The sequence below is a fragment of the Mya arenaria genome, chromosome 10, assembly GCF_026914265.1.
Source record: "Mya arenaria isolate MELC-2E11 chromosome 10, ASM2691426v1".
NCBI lineage: Eukaryota > Metazoa > Mollusca > Bivalvia > Myida > Myidae > Mya > Mya arenaria.
Window position 1 is genome coordinate 64,373,436 of NC_069131.1, and position 26,582 is coordinate 64,400,017.

Sequence of the window (26,582 nt, forward strand, 5' to 3'; positions counted from 1 at the left end):
TTCTGCATACACTCCAGTTTATAAAAAAGAAATGCAGACAATAAATGTCAAATTATAATTTTAAACAATGATATTGCGAAATTCATTCAAATTTTGTTGTCAGCTGTTCAACAGATTGAGGACGTTCAAAATTTACATATAACTTTAAGGAAGTGACAAGACACATTAATTATCCAAAGAAAACTTAATACCAATTGCATGTTTAGAACCGTTAGAACCCAGTGAATGTTTTACCGCCATTGTCACAATGGGCAAGTTAGGAACCATTATCACCAAGGGCATGTTTAGAACCATTATCAACTAGGGCAAGTTTAGAACTGTTATCACCAAAGGCATGTTTAGATTCATTATAACCAAGGGTATGTTTAGAACTGTTATCACCAAAGGCATGTTTAGAACCATTATAACCAAGGGTATGTTTAGAACTGTTATCACCAAAGGCATGTTTAGAACCATTATAACCAAGGGTATGTTTTGAACCATTATCATTGAGGGCATGTTTAGAGCCATTATCACCAAGAGCATGTTAAGAACCATTATCACCAAGGGCATGTTTAGAGCCATTATCACCAAGAGCATGTTAAGAACCATTATCACCAAGGGCATGTTTAGAGCCATTATCACCAAGAGCATGTTAAGAACCATTATCACCAAGGGCAGTTTTTTTAAGGGCATGTTAAGTGCCATTATTATTAAGTTCATGTTTAGTGCAATTATCACCATGGGCATATTTAGAACTATTATCATGAAGGGCATTTTAACGATAATGTTTAACAATAAAGCGCCATTCTGTTCCTCTGTTGTTGGGCTCGTTCACGTTGGTGATTTGCTGCTCCAATATATGTAGTAGCATTGTCTAATACCATCAGAAGTGGCTGAGGCTTCTGGATGCCGAATCGGCGAAACGCTTGCAGAAATGTTTCTATTGTAAGATCCAGCATGAGTTCCAGGTATACAGCTCGGGTCGATGCACATGAAAACAAACAGATGTTTCATTTCCTTTCATGTCCGTCTTTATTGCGTACATACAATGCACCAGAAAAGTCTACACAAGTCACTGTAAATGGTTCCGCTTCCTCCACTCGTACTTTCAGTAATGGTGGTGGATCAGGCGCATGGCAATGCAGGTCAGTAACATGAACTGCACGCAACGTCGGATAACCAGTATCCAGTATTTCTGGGGTACCGTAAGTGATGGCTGAACTTAACCAAGAATGAAGTAACTTCTCATGGGCATCGATTACAACTAGACGTGTGAATGGGTGTTTCTGAGGAAGTAGGTATGGAAACTTGCCAGTGGCATCTAGGAACAGTCTCAACTGTTTAACCAATGGAAGGCGATGTCCATTTGGAGTCAGATTATAGATTCCTTTGCCATACGTAGTTTGTTGACAACTTGTGAGCCATAATTCTTCTGTATCTTTAAGCTCACTTACTGTCAGATGTTCTAGTCTTCTTGCTGAAACTTCAAGTCTGCAGTTTTGTACAAATTGTAATACGTAGGCAGTGATGCGTAGCAGCTTCCCAAGAGTGCTGTATCTGGTCACATTGATGACATCATGGATTCCAGCAATGGTGTTTGTCGAAGATTCTGCTGATGACTGTGGCTCAGGCACGTCACAGTGGTCTATTCCTGTAACACACACGGTAGTTGACTGAATGTTGGCATCTGTTGTGTTTTGTTCGGAACTAACGCTAGCAATGGCAGTTTCGAGAACAACAATTGGACGGTGTTGTGTCGTGGAGTGCAGTATGGCAGTGTCCGGTTGCCTGTCTATCTTTGACTGGAACAACACCGCTTTGGGGTTCAGTTTGCCTATTGTTTTCTGCTGTTCGCATATAGCGGTATGATGTTTTCGCTGACAATTGCGACATCTGAAATTTGACTTGCAGACGGATACTTGGTCGTCTGATAAGCAATTGAAACACAATCTTTAACAATTTATGCATTCAGTTCTCGCATCAACATTGGCTAGGTTTTCACAATTAAGTCTGTGCATCTATAAACAGTTGCAGATCAATCACTGACAAGTTCCAAAACTAATTCCTGAATGATGAGTAATCATTCCTTTATTTCAAATATGGACAAGTAATAGATACAGTACGAGTTTTTCATCAAAAGTGTCCTCTTTCAGACATATGAAGCCATTTCGCTGCACCAATTCTATAAATAGATTATAGAAATACTTTTCTGAAAGATATACATTAGATTATTATCATGACCTTTCTAGATACAATGTATCGGCTAGTGGGATTACTCGAAATTCTCATGCAAGGTCCACTTACAACCATAAGAAGACACTTTTTCAATAGCTCTGTTGGTGGCATAGTCGTAAAAATATACGATTCAACCAGTCTTAGCAGTGGCCACTCTGTTGCAAATAAAATCAATGGCAAGTAGGTTACATCGCAGTAGTTGCAATGTTTATGTGACCAGGGCTTTAAATAACAATGCTTGTATGAAAAACTAACACAACACAAAATAACAAAAAAATATTTAATCAATCTATTTAACTTACATACATAATATAAAAATAACAAAATATAATACTACACCCAAACATTTAAAAAATAAATTATTTTTAAAGAACAGAAATAAAAATGAATGACAAACATGTTAACAATATGCAACACTGCTTTTTTACATTATATAAAAAGAAAAACAAATACTATATAATAAAAACAACAAGAACTATGCAGACATAGTTATTCACTCCTGTTCACCTATTTGCAATGTCCTTGGTTATCATTTCCTAGAATTGCCTGATGTTTTCAGAAAATCTCTGCCATGGCCACCAAGTTCTTTTTGAGTTTATCAGTTTTCCAATCAAAAAGCATTTTTATACATTTTTCCAGAAATGTCTTTATACAAAATGAATATATGTTTGTGTCCAAATTGTCAGTTCTACCTTATCAAAAATGTCTTGAGGCTTTCTGGTGATTGGAGCTAATTAAAGAAAGATACCGTATTATATCATGTATAGGACGCTAGTATAGATAGGACGCAGGCAAAAAAATAGTTGAAAAAACAGGTAAAAACCCTTAGTATTTATAACATATATTGAAGTAAAAAAAAAAAAATGTATATAAGCCATATTTCGATAACTGTATTGTGTATTTCGATAATTATCCTCGTATTTCGGTAATTCAGTGTACACAACAATGATATAAGTCTTGACATTTTGAGAACATTCACGCATATTATAAGACTTATACAAATGCTGTAATAGCATGCCTTCTGAATGACTGTCAACCGTTGCAACCGTTGCAATCGCAACAAAACTGTGTATTGTCAAAACTGATGATTGTTTTGATAAGGCTTGTCGCTGCGCGGAATAAAGCATGTCAGGCATAATTAATGCGTGTCGGTAATTACCCTTGCCAGCGGAAGGCACGACGGGTAAAGTGCGAACAAACAACCATACGGTATTACCATTGCAATAGTTCGTTCTATTGATGTTTTTCTAATGACAGACAGCGGGTGTTTTTCACACCTTCGCACATTTGAAAATATTTGATAGTGACTAAAATGCTACTTTGCGTTATGCACATTCCTTTAATAATTTTTTAAAACAGTAACATACAACAAAATGTTTTGTAAAATATCGAAACATTAAAATCATGAACAACGATTAATTGATATTTACCTCCTTTCCCAATTTTCCGTTGCCATTATAACTCAATCCAGTTAAATGCTGACTCACATTGAGTTTTTGTGAGTAGCGTCCCTTTGGTAAAGAAGTAAACACTCTTGTTTGTTTTCAATTTATTTATCAATAAATCATTTTAAAGTAAACATTCGATATATTTCTGCGTGTGTTAACTTGCGTGATTTTACCTATGTCAGTTGTTCTCTTCGGTGACGCAGTACAGATACTTACTATTACCGCGTTCTTTCCCGGTCCGATAATTTCGACCTGAAATTGACTTGGAAAAAAACAGATGAAATTCTAATAGCATAGAAAGGACACAGGCAATTTTTAAGACAAGAATTGGGGGTAAAAAAGTGCGTCCTATGCATGATATAATACGGTAATTGCACTTTTGTAAGCAGAAAACAAATTTAATCCACTATTTATCCCCAACGTACAAAATACCGGTGGTTACCTAGTACCGGTGTAATCCGAAAAGTCCGAATATCTAGGTCATGAAGAGCACTTCCGGTATTCTTTGTTTACAATATCTCTTTGTATATCTCAAAATGAAACTTCTAAACTCCTAAGGGTGAAAAACACATTTATTATATCAAAATTCATTGGAAACATATTTTTTGAACTTTTTCTTTTCATATCTGTTACAATGAATGAATAAATTTTGAATAATTCTCAAACAAATTTTGACAGTTGGCATCCATCTTGTTGATTACGTCATCTCTGAGCATGTGCTTTTTGGGAGCACTGCTACTTGACTAAACTTCTGACTTTTTAATGTTGAAAAAAGATGCCAATATTGAACTCCAGAAATGGTGGTGGGATCCTTTGATAGGGCTAAAATAACATTGTTTTGGTAAAAATGGGGAAAATATAAGCATAATTTATTTATTGTTAACTTTTTTTTCCATACTTATTTATCTAACTAACTTGTCTACATTCTCATGAATGGCACTGTATTGCTATATTTAATAAATGTAAAGAGGTCTATGCTCCTCCAAAAAAAAAAAAAGTTTTTTTTTTTTTTTTTGGCAATATTTTGTTTAATATGCACTTTATTTCTGCAAGGTAAATTATAATTCTATACCCAGACCTGCCAACATTGCTGACATAATAATTTTAGCTTACTAACTGGAAGTTTAATGCAGTAGCTACATTTCCCATGATTCCACCGGAATTTGGTAACTAAAAAATCCAAGATGGCGGCCACGGTCGGTAAACAAAAGGCGACAAGAAATCAATAATTGTGTTCTCTGGTATATGAAACTTATTGTTACTGATGGCAAAATGATTTCTCTTAAATTTGAGTGAAATTTAAAGAAGCTTGCATGTAACCTGGCCAAAATTCCATTGGATAGTTGCTTAATACACCGGTAATTGGTACATCCAGGATATCATTATTTGATTGAATATCTCTCTTATTTGAACAGATAGCTTCAAGAACTCAAAAGACATTGTTTACTAGGTAGTCTGGGGCATTTTGACATAAAAACAAATTTATAATGTCGACATATGAATGTGAATGCTTTTTGATCCTTAATCTGATAAATTCTTCTTTCGTAAAATTTAGTCAACTCCTTACCACCCCAAAACAAGTCACAAAAGATATATGTTTTACTCCTAAAAAATATCGTTCCTCCAAACTACATAAGATATAAACTTTTGAAACTTTTTTTTTCTGCATTCCCCACCCACATTTTTGCACTGTGGAAGGCCCTTAAATAACATTAGTTCATAGATATTGTTTTGTTTATTTCAAATGAAATATAATTTTAACATTTTTAAATGATGAAAGGTGATTTGATCATTATCAAGTGATATTGATGATAGAAATAATTACTGTATGGCAAAGGGAATTAACTGCTATGTGGAGTTTGAGATATTAACCCTTTCCCGCATGATTGTGCCAAATTGTTCCTTTATCTATTCCCGCATGATTGCTCCAAATTGTCCCTTTATCGATTACCGCATGATTGTTCCAAAATGCCCCTCTATCGATTCCCGCATGATTGCCCTAAAATGTGCCATGCTTATTTATGGTCATTTATTAACATATCTGTTGCTTATTTTTTCGCAACAAATACATTTTTGTGTAGTATAAACATTGATAATTATATTAATCATGAAAAAAGATGATGTAACTATTCAAGTTTTTCAGAAAATCACGACTGAAAGAGACCGGGGTCAAACACGCCTTCAAAGTTCACAGCGCATGTTTGACGCGTGCTTGCCTCGTTTTTTATGGAAAATCCCCAAATACGTCACTAGCTATTTAAAACTACCAATAATAAATATCAAATAAATATATCCTTTCGATCACCCGCTAATGACGTCACCTGTCATGGTTCAGAAATATGTCAAAATGGCTGATTTACGATGTAGTAAACAAGTGTCTGGCTTGAATAAACACATGTCATTTGTCATTTCTGTTTCCAAAAATTGAATGTTAATCCGGTAATAAAAATGTCCCCTTACGTTTGTTTATCAAAGTTAGTTTTTTTATTGTGAATACACGGATAATAATAATATAATATGTGATAATTGACCCAGTTTGACAGCTGTTGAAACACGTGTTCTCTAGATCTCGATAAATACACAAGAATGTTGTCGTAATTGTCCATGCATTTCAGACCTTGATTTATTGCCTTGTGTTGACAGATATTGATTATATTATTACGGAATTACTGAATTTAATTTAAATAGCAATTCTTACTATTAAAAATTCGAGTTGTTCGGCTTGTTGAGGGCAATATCTAGCACGAGGTCAAGTTCATCAAATCCATTCCCAATGTTGTTAAAACTAGGGATGCAAACGAATATTCGAATATTCGATCAAACGTTTGGTATTCGAATGTCAAAATCGGTATTCGAATATTCGATGGGTTTTTTTGTTGAATAATAATAATAATAAATATTTTGCCTACAACTATGTTGTTGTATTTAAGATTCGTTTGTCTTGTTTAAACAACGATTGGCCCATAATGCCAGAGGTGTGAATGTGATGACAATACACTAAACACGCGGCATGTATCATTTAGGGACATATCGTCGGGTACTATAAATAGTCCCCGTGTTTTTACAATAACTAGCTTAATGTATAAACACGGGAAGTGACAGAAAACGACAAGTGACAGAAAAAAAAATCCAATTATTTTAGGTAAATTGCTTCTACCAATTAAGAAAATCTAAAATAGACTATTTCCCAAGTTGGTTTAGTTTTTCCGTAGTTTATATATTATAGGTCAATCCCAGAACGAGGCTGCTCGTCCTACGGAGACTCTCCATTGGCACATAACGCCATTTGACCAAAAATCCATCTAGGTTCACGTTGTTTACAAATATGAAGGCAGAGGAATATTAATAAAAAGTTTTTGTTAATTTTTCTCTGTTGATAAAGTATGACTTTTTGTCTTTCTGAAATGAAGAATTTCAGAGGCTCATTTGGTGTTATTCAGGGTCCGCCACGCGTAGTTATTACGACAAGTAAAAGCTAAAATGCCCCGGCTATTACTTTAGAGAATATTATAAAATTTTACTACAACTTTTAAAAGATGTATTTTGGTAATCGAATATTCGAATATTCGTTCGAAAGAATTACCGAATATTCGAATATCAATTTTGCCATTCGTTTGCATCCCTAGTTAAAACTGTGCCAATAGCAGACCCAGCTTTTTATTTTGATATTGACAAATATTTTATTCAATTCAATTCAAAAACATGGACATGCAAATTTTATTTATGAGAACAATGAATCTGAAATAACACTTGTTTGTTTGCCCAATAAAATTGTGTTATATTTTAACAGTACATGATTTCTGCGATTTGAATATTTGTTTATTGTCAAAACCTCTCTTTAGATTAAACTTTGATCACTAGATTTGAAATTTAATACACTACAAATACTATATTCATTATTTGAATTTCTAACATTAATTTAATCAAAAGAAATACTACAAAATAAGTTTGTTATGCATAGGTGTCAATTGAAATATAGTATAATATGACACATCTTCAACTTTTCACAGGAGTTGTGTTTCTTTATAAATATTCAACCAAATAATTCAGACAACAGAATAAAAATTATACCACTGGATTAGAAATTCATTTGCCTACAAACTTGATAATGAACTATAATTGATAAAACCAAAAGAAATTCTAGAGAAATAAGTTTGAAATGCATAGGGGTCAATTTTTCAATATTCTCCAATAATCTCCTATGCAGTAGGGCACTTATAGGAGTTTATTAGGCTGTAGGCCACTAGGCCTGCAGACTTATAACCATATCTCGGAAATCGCATCTGCAGATCGACATAACATTTTTACCTTTTGGCGAATTAATGCGCACAAGGGCGTATCATCCCCAATGCGGTTGGAACTGCGGTGGTCAACGACCTAATTTACATCGAAAATACCTAATAAGCAATCTGCTCTAATAGCTACGGACTGCGTTCTGCATATTAATAAGTTTGCTAAAAGTAGCGCTGTAATGAGTTGTCAATGTTATGCGGTTAATATAGGTCGAAAAAGCTGCGTTTTGCGTTATATAAATTAATTAACATTGTACAAAAACAATTATTTTAACATCGGCGAGTTACAGAACGCAATATGAAAAGCAGAATCTGCAAATAATTTCAAAATAAACGAGTACTGAATCAGATAAATATATGTATTATATACCTGTGTTTAGATTTCCCTGCAGCCGAGGAACCGATAATTAAACATGTACATTGTAATTAAGAATAGAATCTGGGTCATCGCATTCGGACAGGTTTATTTCCCAGAAATAAACTCTTGAGAACTCGTTAAAACCCAGTAAAATATGGATCGTATTATGATGCAGTTAAATGTTGATTATGCATCAGATATCAAACCATAATGTTTTAAATGAAATTATATTTCTTCATTTTATCCTACATTTAGTTGTTTTTTGGTAATTGTAGTTCATTCATAAAGATATTATATCTATGTTTTAAAATTCCTAAAACGGCACTTACTTGACATTTTTTATTGAGATTGTTAGTTATGTCTCCCCCTCTCTGGGGGAGACATATTGTTTTTGCCCTGTCCGTCAGTCCGGTAGTCCGGTAGTCCGTCAGTCCGTCCGTACGTCACACTTCGTTTCCGATCGATAACTGGAAAACCGCATGACCTAGGATCACCAAACTTGGTAGGGAGGTTGGTCATGAGGTGTAGAAGATCCCTATTGTTTTTGGGGTCACTAGGTCAAAGGTCAAGGTCGCGGCGACCCCCAATGTAAAAAACATTTCCGCTCAATATCTTGAGAATGGTTTGACCTAGGTTCACCAAACTTGGTAGGGAGGTTGGTCGTGAGGTGTAGAGGATCCCTATTGTTTTTGGGGTCACTAGGTCAAAGGTCAAGGTCCCGGCGACCCCCAATGTAAAAAACATTTCCGCTCAATATCTTGAGAATGGTTTGACCTAGGTTCACCAAACTTGGTAGGGAGGTTGGTCGTGAGGTGTAGAGGATCCCTATTGTTTTTGGGGTCACTAGGTCAAAGGTCAAGGTCGCGGCGACCCCCAATGTAAAAAACATTTCCGCTCAATATCTTGAGAATGGTTTGACCTAGGTTCACCAAACTTGGTAGGGAGGTTGGTCGTGAGGTGTAGAGGATCCCTATTGTTTTTGGGGTCACTAGGTCAAAGGTCAAGGTCGCGGCGACCCCAAATGTAAAAAACATTTCCGCTCAATATCTTGAGAACGGTTTGACCTAGGTTCACCAAACTTGGTAGGGAGGTTGGTCGTGAGGTGTAGAGGATCCCTATTGTTTTTGGGGTCACTAGGTCAAAGGTCAAGGTCGTGGCGACCCCCAATATAAAAAACATTTCTGCTCAAAATCTTGAGAACGGTTTGACCTAGGTTCACCAAACTTGGTAGGGAGGTTGGTCATGAGGTGTAGAAGATTCCTATTGTTTTTGGGGTCACTAGGTCAAAGGTCAAGGTCGCGGCGACCCCCAATGTAAAAAACATTTCCGCTCAATATCATGAGAATGGTTTGACCTAGGTTCACCAAACTTGGTAGGGAGGTTGATCATGAGGTTTAGAAAACTCCTATATTTTGGGGGGTCACAAGGTCAAAGGTCAACGTCGCTGTGACCTCTAATGTAAAAAAATATTTCCGTGCAATATCAGGAGAATGCTTTGATCTAGGTTCACCAAACTTTGAAGTGAGGTTGGTCATGATGTCTAGTTGATTTTGCAATCAGTTGGTCAAAGGTCAAGGTCACTGACCTTGAGGTGAAGAACCGGTTTCTGCTCAATAACTCAAGAACGTTTACACCCAGGAACTTCATACTTGGTATGCCAGTTAGTCATGACTAGTTGATGGCCCCTATTGATTTTGGGATCCATCATTGATTATTTCTCACCTACGACCACACAATGGGGGAGACATGCGCTTTTTCAAAAAAGCAATCTCTAGTTTGTACTTGTATTTGTAAAATGTGAGTTACATAAAACCATTCTCTTGTGTAAGTACATACTAACAACCTTTTACCATTACTAAATGCATATTATACACTTATACCATTTAAATTGTGTAAAGCATTGACGGGCTTTCAAATTGCTACAATTTGTGTCATAGTCATGTAATGCCGAATGAAACGGAAAGTGTGTGAATATTTCTCTGTTTTTCTCAGTAATCTCAGTCCAAAGTCTTGAGCGTGGCAGTGCATAATGTTTATGAAACCAAAGCTCCAAATAAGGTTTTATATGATATTGACAATTACTCTATACCTTATAAGTAACTATTTGGCATAAACACATTTTAAGTGAATACATGATCTACTTGAGAATCAACATAAAACTCTAAAAGTTTTTTTGCGAAGGAAATTATAAGCGAGCATAAACTATATTTAGATGTTTATGTTAATAATTATGTTTTACAATTACATGACTATACTCACAAAACGTTGCAGGCCGGAAGCCATTCAATGCTTTTAGCGCTTTGATTATCCATTTGCTACTGGTTATCAATGTACTGATAAGCCATGCAATGGCGGGGCTAATATGGCTTGATTTGACATGAGGGAAAGGGTTAAATAAATTCCTTGTAAAGAGATGGAATTAATTAACAATCATTTTTATATTTTAGGGAATTATAATGAGGTTAGAAGAATTATATGAAAATGAAATTGTTTAATACAAGACAGATTAACATGTTATTGTGAAAAACATGTTAGAATTCATGATTGCTTTTAAAACATTTATAATTTATATATATATATATATATATATATAGTATATAGCAGAGTAAATACTTATTGCAGGTTTTTATATGCTTTTTGATTTTGTTAATCTCTAACCCTTTGTTATCACTAAGCTAAGTGCTTTTTACGTTGGCGTTTCTTTTTTATTTTCGGGGGTCTGTACGGTTTTGAACTTGGCCTGTTGTCATGGGTCACTGTCAAACTAGAGGATTGAATGTCATTTGAAGTTAGGTCAGTATACGTGCACAGTTTTAGAGATAATTCTCCATTGTCATTCTCCAGCCTTGTAACAAGTTTCTTATATCTGTCCAGTTCGTTTTCAGCCCTTGTAGCATTTTCCTTGTATATGTCCAGTACTGCTTGGGTTGTTTCCAGTGTTCTTGACAACTGTTTGTTTTCCTCTTTTATCTTTTCAAGTTCATCTGTTACTCTCTTCTTTTCTGTTTTCATCTCCCGAAGTGCTTGACTCATTTCTCTTGCTTTTGTGTACCCTTCAAACATGTCTTTGAACTCTTGAAGCTCTTTAACCATTGTTTCCAGCTTCTCATTCTTGTCCCTCTCATTTCTCAGCTTTGTTTCCAGAAAACTTCTTTGATCTTTACTTTTGCGGAATATATTGTCTCTATCAAGTTTCAGATCGATTATTGACGATTTGAGGGATTTCTTAGAAGTCTGTAAATCAAATTGCCTGAAAAATTAAAAATGATATAAGATGTGGCATAGTGGATAATAGCATTACATGAAGTCAGACTAGTTAATTTTATTCCAAAGCCTTTCCTTTTCAGCATTATTTTAGATACAAGTTATATTTTGTATTTCTGTTAAGTACATTAGCTCAGGGATTTGATGCATGTATGATCTGTCTGTGCTGATTATTATGATGTTATTTAGGTCTCCATTGTATTATTCAGACAATTTCTTAAATTCTGCAGTAAGTGCTTAATTTTACCATAGCAGCTCCATAAAAAATCACTTACTTGCAACAGTCGTCAATAATTTTCAACAGACTTTTGGTATGGCTTTCTATCTTGTCCAGTGTGGCTAGCTCTGGTGTCTGGCATCTGAATTGTCTGTAGTTCATGTTGGTGCTCATGGTGCTGAATATTCTGTTGATCTGGTGCTGATGTTCATCTATTTGGCTTTCAAGGTCTTCATTTGACCTTGTTGGTTACACAAGCAAAGATGTTTAAATGTCTTTGTAGACATTGAAACAGAAGCAAGGTCAGAATAAAAATACAAAATAGACAATCAAGATTTCGATGAAATTGCAATGTTAATTAAGCATTGTTTACATAATTAAGACTATAGGTTAATTGTCATAAAACTAATTAATTCTTTATAAAGCTTTTCTATATTCTTAATTTTGTTCAATAGTAAATTTAACAAGATGAATTATTTCAGAATTGAGTTTTGGTTAAATTAATGTTTGTTAGGTAAACTTCATAAGTTTTTATGTTTAATCACATGGTTGTAAACTTGTGGGAACCAGCCTTATTTGGCTCATACATGACATTCAGCTGTGTGTTTGTGGCAATAAGAAACTATTGACCTTGTATGTAACATGCTGCTCTGTCTTCGTGGCACTGTTGACTGCGGGGTAAATTTGGTAGAAGATGCCTCTGCATTGTTAGGTGACATTGGAGACAGGTCAGATTCAGAGGAGGTTGGGCGGCCTGTTGGAAGCAAAGGGCAGTAGCAACAATATTGTTAAAACTTATCCATTGATGATCATTGTTAATTTGCTTTTGTGACTATTAGACTTTTCTTTTTGGTATTAAGTAAACCTTGTTGGTGGGTTTTGCGCTTGTACCCAGTTAACAGAGTGAACATGACATGCTGAATGATTTAACAAGTTTGCCTGTGTCCTATATGTAGAAATTTGCATGGAATACAGTTGAAATGTTCAATGGAAGTGTACAGCTGGAGTCCATATTTGTATATATGCCCTTTTTAGGACTATTGTAAAAGTGCAAATTTATATACCAGTATGACCCTTAGCATAATTGTGGCCAAATCTTTTTTATGACAATATATTTTTAACAGATAATTAACTTTTCTAATAAATGGTATCTATGATGACAATAATGAATTACAGTTAAACTGCGGTTGTTCGAACAGGCGGTCGTTCGAGGTCGAGGCTTGGTCCTGAACAGTTTTCCTTCTATTTTAATATAAAATATACTGACGCTGCATCAAAACCTAAATAAGTTGAGGAGTCGAGCGCTATAGTCAGTCCCAAATACACAAATCATGCACAAAACCTTAAGGCTCCCTCGAGGTCATAATTTCACACTTGAACACGTGTTTAAAAAACAACAACAATTGCTAGATGTTTTTACAAGTTGTGAAAATTTCAATGATAGTTAAAAGGAAATTTGATAAGGTGTGAAAAACCGTTTATCACTGTTTACGCATGACCAATGATAATTGATAAGGGCATTTGAGAAGATAATTATGAGTTTGAACAGTTTCGCGAGACAGACAAGATGCGCCAATCATCAATCCTAGATCTTGCTAAACTTAAATCTGACTAATGCCATAATATGTACTGTCATATTTAAATGTTGCTTGTTTAAAAAATGTGCTTTGTAAAAATAAACATAAATAATAAAATATTTATTCATTTGAAATTTTTTTTTTTACATTTCGTATACGACAGCCTTTAACATATGACTATGATATGAGCGATTTTCACAACCCAACACATTATCAGTGTTGTAGTAAACAGTCGGTTTGACGACTTCAAACTTAAAATACACTGAAAGATATTTCATAACAGACTGGAACTTAAGTCGTTTTAAACATCGGTTCCCTCGAGGTTTCAGCTCGGACCCCAGCGTCCTGGAGCGATGGCAGTTTTACTGTATTTCATTTCATCTGAAAATGCATTTTGAAGATGCACTTGTACCATTACTTTGAAACTTCAAAATTTCATTCAATTGAGGGGTTATAAAAAATGCTGGGATGGATCTAAATTTTATAACCACTATCATAAAAAAAGACCCATCCAGATTTAAATAGCCAACATTGATGTTAGAGTGTATAATACACAGAAATACGGCAGGAATATCCTGTGTCATCCAGCAAATTGATCAGTCCTGGGTGTCTGTTTTACTTTATGACCTCCTCATAAAAATGCACACTAATCCTGATAAAGAACTGCTTTTGGGTACAAAATGACTCAATCCTTTAGCAAATATCCCATCACTGATGGGAGTAAAACTCCCCCTTTGGCTTAAAAATTCTGTTTAAGTCACACTTGGGGATGTGACGGGGTCAAGCCATAATGCAGCCATTATAGGGCGCAGGCAGACCTTAATAAACTCAACAACAACAACAGTGATAGAGAAGCTGCCAACTGATTTTCTGGTATGATTAATCCAGCGGGTCATCCACACACTTGCAAATGTGTCAAAAGACAGTTTAATTGTATACCCGACCTAATCTATGACCTGAACCATGCTGGACATGTATGCAGTTTTGCAGCAAATTTATTCATTATATTTTCAGCTACATATTATTTCTATTGTTTTAATTAAAATTTAATCTTAAAATAATTATAATCTTCGTTAATTTCAATGCGAATGTGAACTGACGTAATCTGTTTGATGATTTACGCATCAATGACTTTTGGGAATTTTCTTTCTTGGCTTCATGCAATGCGAATGTGAACTGACGTAATCTGTTTGATGATTTACGCATCAATGACTTTTGGGAATTTTCTTTCTTGGCTTCGTGCAATGCGAATGTGAACTGACGTAATCTGTTTGATGATTTACGCATCAATGACTTTTGGGAATTTTCTTTCTTGGCCTCGTGCTATTATGTCACAGTGGAAAGTTACACCTATATTGGCAGTATAAATAAACACCATCTTATTTTATAAGGCGATATTTCCAACGGAAATTTAACACCCATAATGCTTAGCTTTACTTTTATAAACATCGGAAATATTGTTTACAAAAAGAAACTTGCAAAATTGAAATGTTAAAATGACCCTTTTGAAATGTGGGCTATGCGTTTACATCCAGTAGTTGATAGAGTCAGCCGTATCTGTATACATGCGCTCGCGAATCGCGTGTCACTTTGTTTTGACAGACGATGCGTCATTAAATATTGCACCTGTGATGTTGTGTTAACTCGATAATCGATAATGATGATTGTGCTTAGGAGTGAATGCCGCGCGATAATCAAACGATAATCAAACTTGTGAAAAGAAAATTACGCGGGTTGTATTATTTTAAGACTTGGAAAAAAAGATGATTATAAAAACGCAGAAATGTTTAATTATGTTTATCACTTTTGAATGTGCTTTAATCATGTCTCAACCTCCGTCTAAACGTCGAAGAATTGAACTGTCCCTTTTCATTTTATTCCAGTTTTCAACTTCACTCTAAAGGTTAACTCAGTTAATATTTTTTAGTAAACTTACTCTGTTCATCAAATCCTCACTAAACCGGAATCCTCACTAAACCGGAAATTTTGCCCAGTCCGGACTTTGTCCGGTTTAGTGAGTTTCCACTGTACATACAAAAACATAAGTTTACATGACTCAATCATACTGGGACTTATAAGACTGTTATGGAATTTTGGTGTACAGCACCTGTTTTTTTAGCTTCTGTTTCTGCATGAAGCATTTCATCCAAGAATTCACCGACAGCGCGGAAGTCTTCATACAGAATGTCAAACACAAACACCTTGAAACCATGGGGGCCTTTCTTTGGTAAGACTTGAAGGAGTTCATCAAGTGCTTCAGGATCTGACTTCCTCTGCAATTAAAAGTGGTGCAGTTCAATTAGCCCATCAGCATGAGATCCAGGTGGTTTCATTAATACAAGAATTATGGTGACTGCAAAGCATCAAGTGACAGCCTTCTTCCAGTCAATGTGTACAATAAAGGTTTTAACAATGCGCAATGTTTTTTTTGCGATACCCTAGATCCCTATTACATATAATGCTATCTATATTTTTTTTAAATTTTATTTTATCTGTTTCAATTAAAAACATCACATTGTCTTTAATGATTGCTATGGGAAATTTTTTATGCAATATTCAAGCATTTGCATATTCGCAGGAAATCTTGACTCATGGCTCATCGACTGTTCATTAACATGATATAACTGTTTACTTAATTATTTAAGACTTTTTTTATTACAGTTGCATGTTTTTAACAGAATTATTATTCTTTTGTTGCAAACAGTGAAACAATACCAAAGTTATTCAAGTTGAGATTAATCTTAATATATTTATAGTAAAAAAGGATCATACATTTAAAGGAATGATGTACTTCAAAAAAACGTTCTCTTCTGCTTATGGTAAAATCAAGTCTTAGCTTTAATTATTTTTTACATTTTATTTGCATTATGTCTGTCATCGCCTGTCATTGGGAAAGCTATAAGGTATATTCAAAAGGGGAGTAACTGCTCTGTAGTCAACTATGTCAGTAACACAAGACTGCCGAAAATTTGACTGCTACGATTCCCTAAGAATAAATTCTGTCATCATCATCACTCATGATGGGACAATCTGTTAAAAATGTATGATTATTGTTTGTTTGTTATCTTTAAGTATGCTAAGGAACAACAAACATTTTTTTACTTTCTTTACTATGTTCTTGTTACGTTTCATCATTCAACCTTATCAAAAACAATATCCGACTAATTAAATAAATTATATACTCAGCCTTCTATGTTCAACCAGAAAAAGGTGTTTCGTAAAGGTCGGCTCTCTCCAGAGGCGCCAACTATTAGGGTTAAAACAGGCCTTCCAGTTGTAATGGAATTGGTCTGCACGGGACCAATTCCAGACCAACGAAAATTTACGTACCGGTCCAGAAATCATTTAGGAGTCTTCAGAATTTTGATTGGGTATAAAAAGACTGGCCTGACCAGACTCTTTTCGTACCAAATCATAATAATAACAACAAACAACAATTAACAGCTTATTACATATTAGTATTAAATATATAATACATCAGTTACATAAAATTATGATACTTGATTATGTTTGGATAGACACCATGTGAACAATATACTCATTTAAAAGAACTATACAGAGGAAGCTACATCAAAAATGGCCTCTAAAAGACTTATTGAATAACAAACCTTCTCCAAGAAAAAATGAACAATTCAAACAATAAGCAATTACACTTTCGACGCAAATTACTTTCACAGAACCACTCCATTAAAAATTGTAATATTAATTGTTTGAATTTGTCTCCTTTATAAATAATAAAGTATTTGTAATCATTATCTGAAACCGATCATTTTGATAATTTGTTATTAGTTAACATGAAACAGACAACATTTAATTGTTGCAAATGTTAAAACGTAGTGTTTATAAATCTAATTGAATTTTTGAAAGGCACTGCACAAAACAATACATATTTTCATATTTTAATCCACCTTCCAGATTTGGCCAGTCTTTTATAACTGACTTTCTTTTCTGGATCGGTAGGGAGATTTCTGTTGATTTCTGGAAAAGTGGTGAGGTAAAAATTGACCTGACAATTTTTAATCATCAAGCCTGATGAATTAATCGCAAATCAAGCTATCTTAAAGCATTTTTCCAATATCCAAGTCATTTTTTTGTTGCCTCAGGCGAACTGGCTACTGTTAATTTCACACACTGTTTTTAGCTCACCTGTCACATAGTGACAAGGTGAGCTTTTGTGATCACAATTTGTCCGTCGTCCGTCCGTCCATCCGTCGTCCGTCCGTAAACTTTTACTTTAAACGACATCTCCTCATAAACCGCTTAGCCAATTTCATCCAAACTTCACAGGAATGTTCCTTGGGTGGTCCCCTTTGAAAATTGTTCAAAGAATTGAATTCCATGCAGAACTCTGGTTGCCATGGCAATGGAAAGGAAAAACTTTAAAAATCTTCTTCTCCCAAACCACAAGGCTTAGGCCGTTGATATATGGTAGGTAGGATCACCAAATGGTCCTCTACCAAGATTGTTCAAATTATGGCCCTTGGGTCAAAATTGGCCCCGCCCCGGGGGATCATGGGTTTTCTCTATATGTTAAATCTTCTCCTCTGAACTTTCTTGGCCTAGAGCTTAGATATTTGTCATGATTCATCGTCTAGTGGACCTCTACAAAGTTTGTTCAAATTATGGCCCTGGGGTCAAAATTGGCTTGCCCCGGGGGGTCATGGGTATGCTCTATATGTTTATAGTTAAAACTTCAAAAATCTTCTCCTCTGAACTTACTTGGACTAGATCTTAGATATTTGGCATGATTCATCGTCTAGTGGACCTCTACAAAGATTGTTCAAATTATGGCCTTGGGGTCAAAATTGGCTCCGCCCCGGGGGGTCATGGGTTTTCTCTATATGTTTGTAGTGAAAACTTCAAAAATCTTCTCCTTTGAACTTACTTGGACTAGAGCTTAGATATTTGGCATGATTCATCGTCTAATGGACCTCTACAAAGATTGTTCAAATTATGGCCTTGGGGTCAAAATTGGCCCCGCCCCGGGGGGTCATGGGTATACTTGATATGTTTATAGTTAAAACTTCAAAAATCTTCTCCTCTTAACTTACTTGGACTAGAGCTTAGATATTTGGCATAATTCATCGTCTAGTGGACCTCTACAAAGATTGTTCAAATAATGGCCTTGGGGTCAAAATTGGCCCCGCCCCGGGGGGTTAGGGTATTCTCTATATGTTTATAGTGAAAACTTCAAAAATCTTCTCCTTTGAACTTACTTGGACTAGAGCTTAGATATTTGGCATGATTCATCGTCAAGTGGACCTCTACAAAGATTGTTCAAATTATGGCCTTGGGGCAAAATTGGCCCCGCCCCGAGGGGTCATGGGTATACTTGATATGTTTATAGTTAAAATTTCAAAAATCTTCTCCTCTTAACTTACTTGGACTAGAGCTTAGATATTTGGCATGATTCATCGTCTAGTGGACCTCTACAAAGATTGTTCAAATTATGGCCCTGTGGTCAAAATTGGCCCCGCCCCTGGGTGGTCATGGGTTTTCTCTATATGTTTATATTAAAAAAAAAAAAAAATCTCCACTGAACTTACGTTGCTTAGAGCTTAGATATTTGGCTTGATTCATCGTCTAGTGGACCTCTACAAAGATTGTTCAAATTATGGCCTTGGGGTCAAAATTGGCCCCGCCCCGGGGGGTTAGGGTATTCTCTATATGTTTATAGTTAAAACTTCAAAAATCTTCTCCTCTGAACTTACTTGGACTAGAGCTTAGATATTTGGCATGATTCATCGTCTAGTGGACCTCTACAAAGATTTTCAAATTATGGCCTTGGGGTCAAAATTGGCCCCACCCCCTTCGGGGGTCATGGGTTTTCTCTATATGTTTATAGTGAAAACTTCAAAAATCATCTCCTCTGAACTTACGTGGCTTAGAGCTTAGATATTTGGCATGATTCATCGTCTAGTGGACCTCTACAAAGTTTGTTCAAATTATGGCCCTGGGGAAAGAAATTAATTCCCTGTAGAACTCTGGTTGACATGGCAACCTAAAGGAAAAGTGTCAAGAATTGGTTACAATCATCTTCTTCTCCTAAACCGCTTGGACAATTTTGATGAAACTTCATAGGAATGATCCTTGGTTGGTGCTTTTTCAAAATTGTTCAAAAAAATTAATTCCATGCAGAACTCTGGTTGCCATGGCAACCTGAAGGAAAATATAGGCTGTCGTGTCAGTGCTGTGACTTACTCTTATATGGACAGATTTTAAAATGACTTGCCATATGTTTTCGACATACCAAGACAACGTGTCATGTGCAAGACCCATGTCCCTACCTCTAAGGTGAAAGATACACTAAGTGTTTATTCACAATGGAATGCTGAATATGAGGACATAAAGAGATTTGGCTGTCATTTAGTATGATTGTTTTTTTTTCTATGCTCAGAGGCAATTTAATATAACTTGCAATATGTATTTGACACATAAAGGCAAGATCAACTTTTTATGTACCTGTTCATAGATCAATGTCACATTGGGGGGCATTTGTCACATACTTTGACAGCTCTTGTTCAATATTCTTTGAGAAACAAGCTATATTAATAACAAAGGTTAAACTCTTTTACTCAGGTGAGCGATTTAGGGCCATCATGGCCCTCTTGTTTGAAAAAATACTATATAAAATGACTGACTAAATGAATGCAGTCAGCTAAATTTGTTGTATGAAATCATCAATTAAATTCCATAGTAAGGAACAGTGAGATAAATAAAATTAATAAATAAAAACGAAAAAAAGAAAGTTACATACACACAGACTATCAAACTCTCTCTGAGTTATAACACCACCAGTTGTTAGGAGTTTCCTGATATGTGTTCTCGTCAGTTGGACATTTTGCTTTATGTAATCTGCATGTTTTCTATAGACTGCAGCCACTGCTCTCTTTTCAGAATCTTCCGCAAGAGGTAAAGAAAGTGGCGTCTCATTTTCTCGTATACTTCGACTTCTTGCTGATAAAATTCCTGATGACATGATTTTAAGTCTTCAATACACAATACCTTCAGACTTTTATATCATAATTGTTGGTAGTTTGAAAATATTCCCTTTTGAATATTCTAATATATCCAATATATACAATGATAATCTTGTTTTAAATGTAATGAAAAACTTGCTTTGTTTTTTCCTAAATATGAAGACATATATTGAATTTAAATGTTTAATTTTATTTTACACCTCTTATGTGGAATTTTGTTTCCAAATGTTGAAGATTTTTTTTTTTAGATATCTAATTAAATTAGGGTCATGTTAAGTATAGATTCACACAATCGTCCCCACACAGAAACAAAAGAACTAAAGACAAAAAAGTGCTAAGCAGTAATGATTAAGACTGACTTTGTTTGTCATTTGATATGCTCAGTAAAGAAATGTGGACAAAGGTTTATCAAAGATACTTTTGAACAGTGATTTTGTGAACTTTATATATTTTGTCAGCTGTTCAAAACATTTAGGAACAATTTACATATAAAAATAAGGGAATGGTAAAACACATTTTGATTTATTATCTGTAGAACATTTGCCAACATATTAAAAACCAACATCACCAAGAGCATGTTTAGAACCCTTAAAGGGACTGTACACCAGATTGGCACCAAAATTATTTTTTTCTGTAACAAATCTCAGGACAATTATTTAATAAAATGTTTTACTCTTTGATATCATAATTGTAAAAAAATACCAAAATGTAAAAAATATATCGAGTCGGGAGACCAGGTTCTTACCGGTGTTGCCAAAATTGCAGTCCAGTGTTGTATCCACTGTGCTACGAAGGCTTATCCTAAACTGTTGGAATATTTAAGCTATATCCCTAACTAAGTGATATCACGTGATAACATCGACTAGCCAATCACGCATAAGGAATGAATTCTACTAGGTAGACATACGTAGTAATCTTTTTTAATGGAAAAATATGAAAGAACTGTGAAAAATAAATTAATTGTAAACTATGTGGTACTTCAGTTAGTAAGTTTGAATGCACTGTACACATCGATATCAAGTTTATACATCAAGAGCATGTTTAGCACTATTATCACCAAGGGCATGTTTAGAACCATTATCACTAAGGGCATGTTTAGAGCCATTATCACCAAGGGCATGTAAGAACCATTATTACCAAGGGCATGTTTAGAACCATTATCATCAAGGGCATGTTTAGAACCATTTAAACCAAGGGCATGTTTAGAACCATTATCACCAAGTGCATGTTTAGAACCATTATCACCAAGGGCATCTTTAGAACCATTATCACCATGGGCGTGTTAACAACAAGTATCACCAAGGGAATATTTAGAACCATTATTACTAAGGGCATATTTAGAACCATTATCACCAGTGACATTTAGAACCATTATCACCAGGGGCATGCTAAGAACCATTATCACCAATGGCATGTTTAGAACAATTATCATCAGGCACATTTAGAACTATTATCACCAAGGGCATGTTTAGAACCATTTACACCAAGGGCATGTTTAGAACAATTATCACCATGGGAATATTTAGAACCATTGTCATCAGGCACATTTAGAACTATTATCACCAAGAGCATGTTTAGAACCATTTACACCAAGGGCATGTTTAGAACCATTATCACCAAAGGCATGTTTAGAACCATTTACACCAAGGGAATGTTTAGAACCATTATCACCAAGGGCATGTTTAGAATCATTAACACCAAGGACATTTAGAACCATCATCACCAAGGGCAAGTTTAGAACCATTATCACCAAGGGCAAGTTTAGAACCATTATCACCAAGGGCATGTTAAGAACCTTTAAGGGCATGGTTGAAACCATTATCACCAAGTGCATGGTTAGAATCATTATAACTGAGGGTATGTTTAGAGCCATTATCACCAAGGGCATGTGTAAAGCAATTATGACCAAGGGCATGTTAAGAACCATTATCACCAAGGGCATGTTTAGAACCATTATCACCAAGGGCATGTTTAGAACCTTTATCACCAAGGGCATGTTTTGAACCATCATCACCAAGGGCATGTTTAGAACCATTATCACCAAGGGCATATTTAGAACCATCATCTTCAAGGGCATGTTTAGAACCATTATCACCAAGGGCATGTTTAGAACCATTATCACCAAGGGCATGTTTAGAACCATTATCACCAAGAGCATGTTTAGAACCATCATCAACAAGGGCATGTTAAGAACCTTTATCATCTAGGGCATGGTTAAAACGATTATCACCAAGTGCATGGTTAGAACCCTTATAACTGAGGGGATGTTTAGAACCATTATCACCAAGGGCATGTTTAAAACCATAACCACTAAGGGCATGTTTACAACCATCATCACCAAGGGCATGTTTAGAACCATTACCACCAAAGACATTTTTAGAACCATCATCACCAAGGGCATGTTTTGAACCATCATCACCAAGGGCATGTTTAGAACCATTATCACCAAGGGCATGTTTTGAACCATCATCACCAAGGGCATGTTTAGAACCATTATCACCAAGGGCATGTTTATAACCATTATCACCAAGTGCATGTTTAGAACCATTATCACCAAGGGCATGTTTAGAACCATTATCACCTATGGCATGTTTAGAACCATTATCACCAAGGCCATGTTTAGAACCATTATCACCAAGGGCATGTTTAGAACCATTATCACCAAGGCCATGTTTAGAACCATTATCACTAAGGCCATGTTTAGAACCATTATCACCAAGGGCATGTTTAGAGCCATTTTCACCAAGGGCATGTGTAAAGTCATTATGACCAAAGGCATGTTAAGAACCATCAATACTAAGGCCATGTTTAGAATCATTATCACCAAGGGCAAGTTTAGAACCATTATCACCTAGGGCATGTTAAGAACCATTATCATCAAGGGCATGGTTAGAACCATTATCACCAAGACCATGTTTAGAACCATTATCACCAAGGGCTTGTATAGAGCCATTTTCACCAAGGCCATGTTTAGAACCATTATCACCAAGGCCATGTTTAGAACCATTATCACCAAGGCCATGTTTAGAACCATTATCACCAAGGGCTTGTATAGAGCCATTTTCACCAAGGCCATGGTTAGAACCATTATCACCAAGGCCATGTTTAGAACCATTATCACCAAGGGCATGTGTAAAGTCATTATGACCAAGGGCATGTTAAGAACCATCAATACTAAGGGCATGTTTAGAATCATTATCACCAAGGGCATGTTTAGAACCATTATCACCTACGGCATGTTAAGAACCATTATCATCAAGGGCATGGTTAGAACCATTATCACCAAGGGCATGTTTAGAACCATTATCACCAAGGGCATGTTTAGAACCATTATCGCCTAGGGCATGTTAAGAACCATTATCATCAAGGGCATGGTTTGAACCATCATCACCAAGGGCATGTTTAGAACCATTATCACCAAGGGCATGTTTAGAACCATTATCACCAAGTGCATGTTTTGAACCATTATCACCAAGGGCATGTTTAGAACCATTATCACCAAGTGCATGTTTAGAACCATCATCACCAAGGGCATGTTTAATGCCATTATCACCAAGGGCATGTTTAGAACAATTATCACCAAGGCCATGTTTAGAACCATTATCACCAAGGGCTTGTATAGAGCCATTTTCACCTAGGGCTTGTGTAAAGCAATTATGACCAAGGGCATGTTAAGAACCATTATCACCAAGGCCATGTTTAGAACCATTATCACCAAGGCCATGTTTAGAACCATTATCACCAAGGGCTTGTATAGAGCCATTTTCACCTAGGGCTTGTGTAAAGCAATTATCACCAATGGCATGTTTAGAACCATTATCACCAAGGCCATGTTTAGAACCATTATCACCAAGGGCATGATTAGAACCATTATCACCAAGGCCATGTTTAGAACCAATTTCACCTAGGCCATGTTTAGAACCATTATCACCAAGGCCATGTTTAGAACCATTATCACCAAGTGCATGTTTAGAACCATTATCACCAAGGCCATGTTTAGAACCATTATCACCAAGGCCATGTTTAGAACCATTATCAGTAAGGCCATGTTTAGAACCATTATCACCTAGGGCATGTGTAAAGTAATTATGACCAAGGGCATGTTCAGAACCATTATCACCAACGGCATGTTTAGAACCATTATCACCAAGGGCATGTTTAGAACCATTATCACCAAGTGCATGTTTAGAACCATTATCACCAAGGGCATGTTTAGAACCATTATCACCAAGTGCATGTTTAGAACCATCATCACCAAGGGCATGTTTAATGCCATTATCACCAAGGGCATGTTTAGAACCATTATCACCAAGGCCATGTTTAGAACCATTATCACCAAGGGCTTGTATAGAGCCATTTTCATCTAGGGCTTGTGTAAAGCAATTATGACCAAGGGCATGTTAAGAACCATTATCACCAATGGCATGTTTAGAACCATTATCACCAAGGCCATGTTTAGAACCATTATCACCAAGGGCATGTTTAGAACCATTATCACCAAGGGCATGTTTAGAACCATTATCACCTAGGGCATGTTTAGAATCATTATCACCAAGGCCATGTTTAGAACCATTATCACCAAGTGCATGTTTAGAACCATTATCACCAAGGCCATGTTTAGAACCATTATCAGTAAGGCCATGTTTAGAACCGTTATCACCAAGGCCATGTTTAGAACCATTATCACCAAGGGCTTGTATAGAGCCATTTTCACCTAGGGCTTGTGTAAAGCAATTATCACCAATGGCATGTTTAGAACCATTATCACCAAGGCCATGTTTAGAACCATTATCACCAAGGGCATGTTTAGAACCATTATCACCAAGGGCATGTTTAGAACCATTATCACCTAGGGCATGTTTAGAACCATTATCACCAAGGCCATGTTTAGAACCATTATCACCAAGGGCATGTTTAGAACCATTATCACCAAGGCCATGTTTAGAACCATTATCACCAAGTGCATGTTTAGAACCATTATCACCAAGGGCATGTTTAGAACCATTATCGCCTAGGGCATGTTAAGAACCATTATCATCAAGGGCATGGTTTGAACCATCATTACCAACGGCATGTTTAGAACCATTATCACCAAGGGCATGTTTAGAACCATTATCACCAAGTGCATGTTTAGAACCATTTTCACCAAGGGCATGTTTAGAACCATTATCACCAAGTGCATGTTTAGAACCATCATCACCAAGGTCATGTTTAATGCCATTATCACCAAGGGCATGTTTAGAACCATTATCACCAAGGCCATGTTTAGAACCATTATCACCAAGGGTTTGTATAGAGCCATTTTCACCTAGGGCTTGTGTAAAGCAATTATGACCAAGGGCATGTTAAGAACCATTATCACCAAGGCCATGTTTAGAACCATTATCACCAAGGCCATGTTTAGAACCATTATCACCAAGGGCTTGTATAGAGCCATTTTCACCTAGGGCTTGTGTAAAGCAATTATCACCAATGGCATGTTTAGAACCATTATTACCAAGGCCATGTTTAGAACCATTATCACCAAGGGCATGATTAGAACCATTATCACCAAGGCCATGTTTAGAACCATTATCACCTAGGCCATGTGGCTGAGGCTTCTGGATGCCAAATCGGCGAAACGCTTGCAGAAATGTTTCTATTGTAAGATCCAGCATGAGTTCCAGGTATACAGCTCGGGTCGATGCACATGAAAACAAACAGATGTTTCATTTCCTTTCATGTCCGTCTTTTTTGCGTACATACAATGCACCAGAAAAGTCTACACAAGTCACTGTAAATGGTTCCGCTTCCTCCACTCGTACTTTCAGTAATGGTGGTGGATCAGGCGCATGGCAATGCAGGTCAGTAACATGAACTGCACGCAACGTCGGATAATCAGTATCCAGTATTTCTGGGATACCGTAAGTGATGGCTGAACTTAACCAAGAATGAAGTAACTTCTCATGGGCATCGATTACAACTAGACGTGTGAATGGGTGTTTCTGAGGAAGTAGGTATGGAAACTTGCCGGTGGCATCTAGGAACAGTCTGTTTAACCAATGGAAGGCGATGTTCATTTGAAGTCAGATTATAGATTTCTTTGCCATACGTAGTTTGTTGACAACTTGTGAGCCATAATTCTTCTGTATCTTTAAGCTCACTTACTGTCAGATGTTCTAGTCTTCTTGCTGAAACTTCAAGTCTGCAGTTTTGTACAAATTGTAATACGTAGGCAGTGATGCGTAGC

General features: G+C 36.0%; 2 protein-coding genes across 2 annotated transcripts in view; one reads left to right on the forward strand and one right to left on the reverse strand.

Moving 5' to 3' along the window:
• Positions 1–26,582, forward strand: part of LOC128205674 (uncharacterized) — a 266,905-nt gene that overhangs the window by 105,078 nt on the left and 135,245 nt on the right. The gene's annotated exons all lie outside the window — the stretch shown is intronic.
• On the reverse strand, positions 10,086–20,572 carry LOC128205664 (uncharacterized). The gene is made up of 5 exons (XM_052907479.1): positions 20,131–20,572; positions 15,481–15,646; positions 12,427–12,550; positions 11,855–12,037; positions 10,086–11,565 (listed from the first exon to the last, which is right to left on the reverse strand). Exons 1-5 carry the CDS (start codon positions 20,350–20,352, stop codon positions 10,986–10,988), a joined length of 1,275 nt encoding a protein of 424 aa, XP_052763439.1. The 5' UTR covers positions 20,353–20,572; the 3' UTR covers positions 10,086–10,985.

What these genes read in the sequence shown, in the direction of transcription:
- LOC128205664 (XM_052907479.1), bottom strand. Translation starts at nt 20,352, where the DNA reads ATGTCATCAGGAATTTTATCAGCAAGAAGTCGAAGTATACGAGAAAAT. An exon ending in GAGAGTTTGATAGTCTGTGT is followed by an intron (nt 15,647 to 20,130) that starts GTATGTAACTTT and finishes TTTTAATTGCAG; the next exon opens with AGGAAGTCAGATCCTGAAGC. An exon ending in AACAGAAGCTAAAAAAACAG is followed by an intron (nt 12,551 to 15,480) that starts GTGCTGTACACC and finishes TGCTTCCAACAG; the next exon opens with GCCGCCCAACCTCCTCTGAA.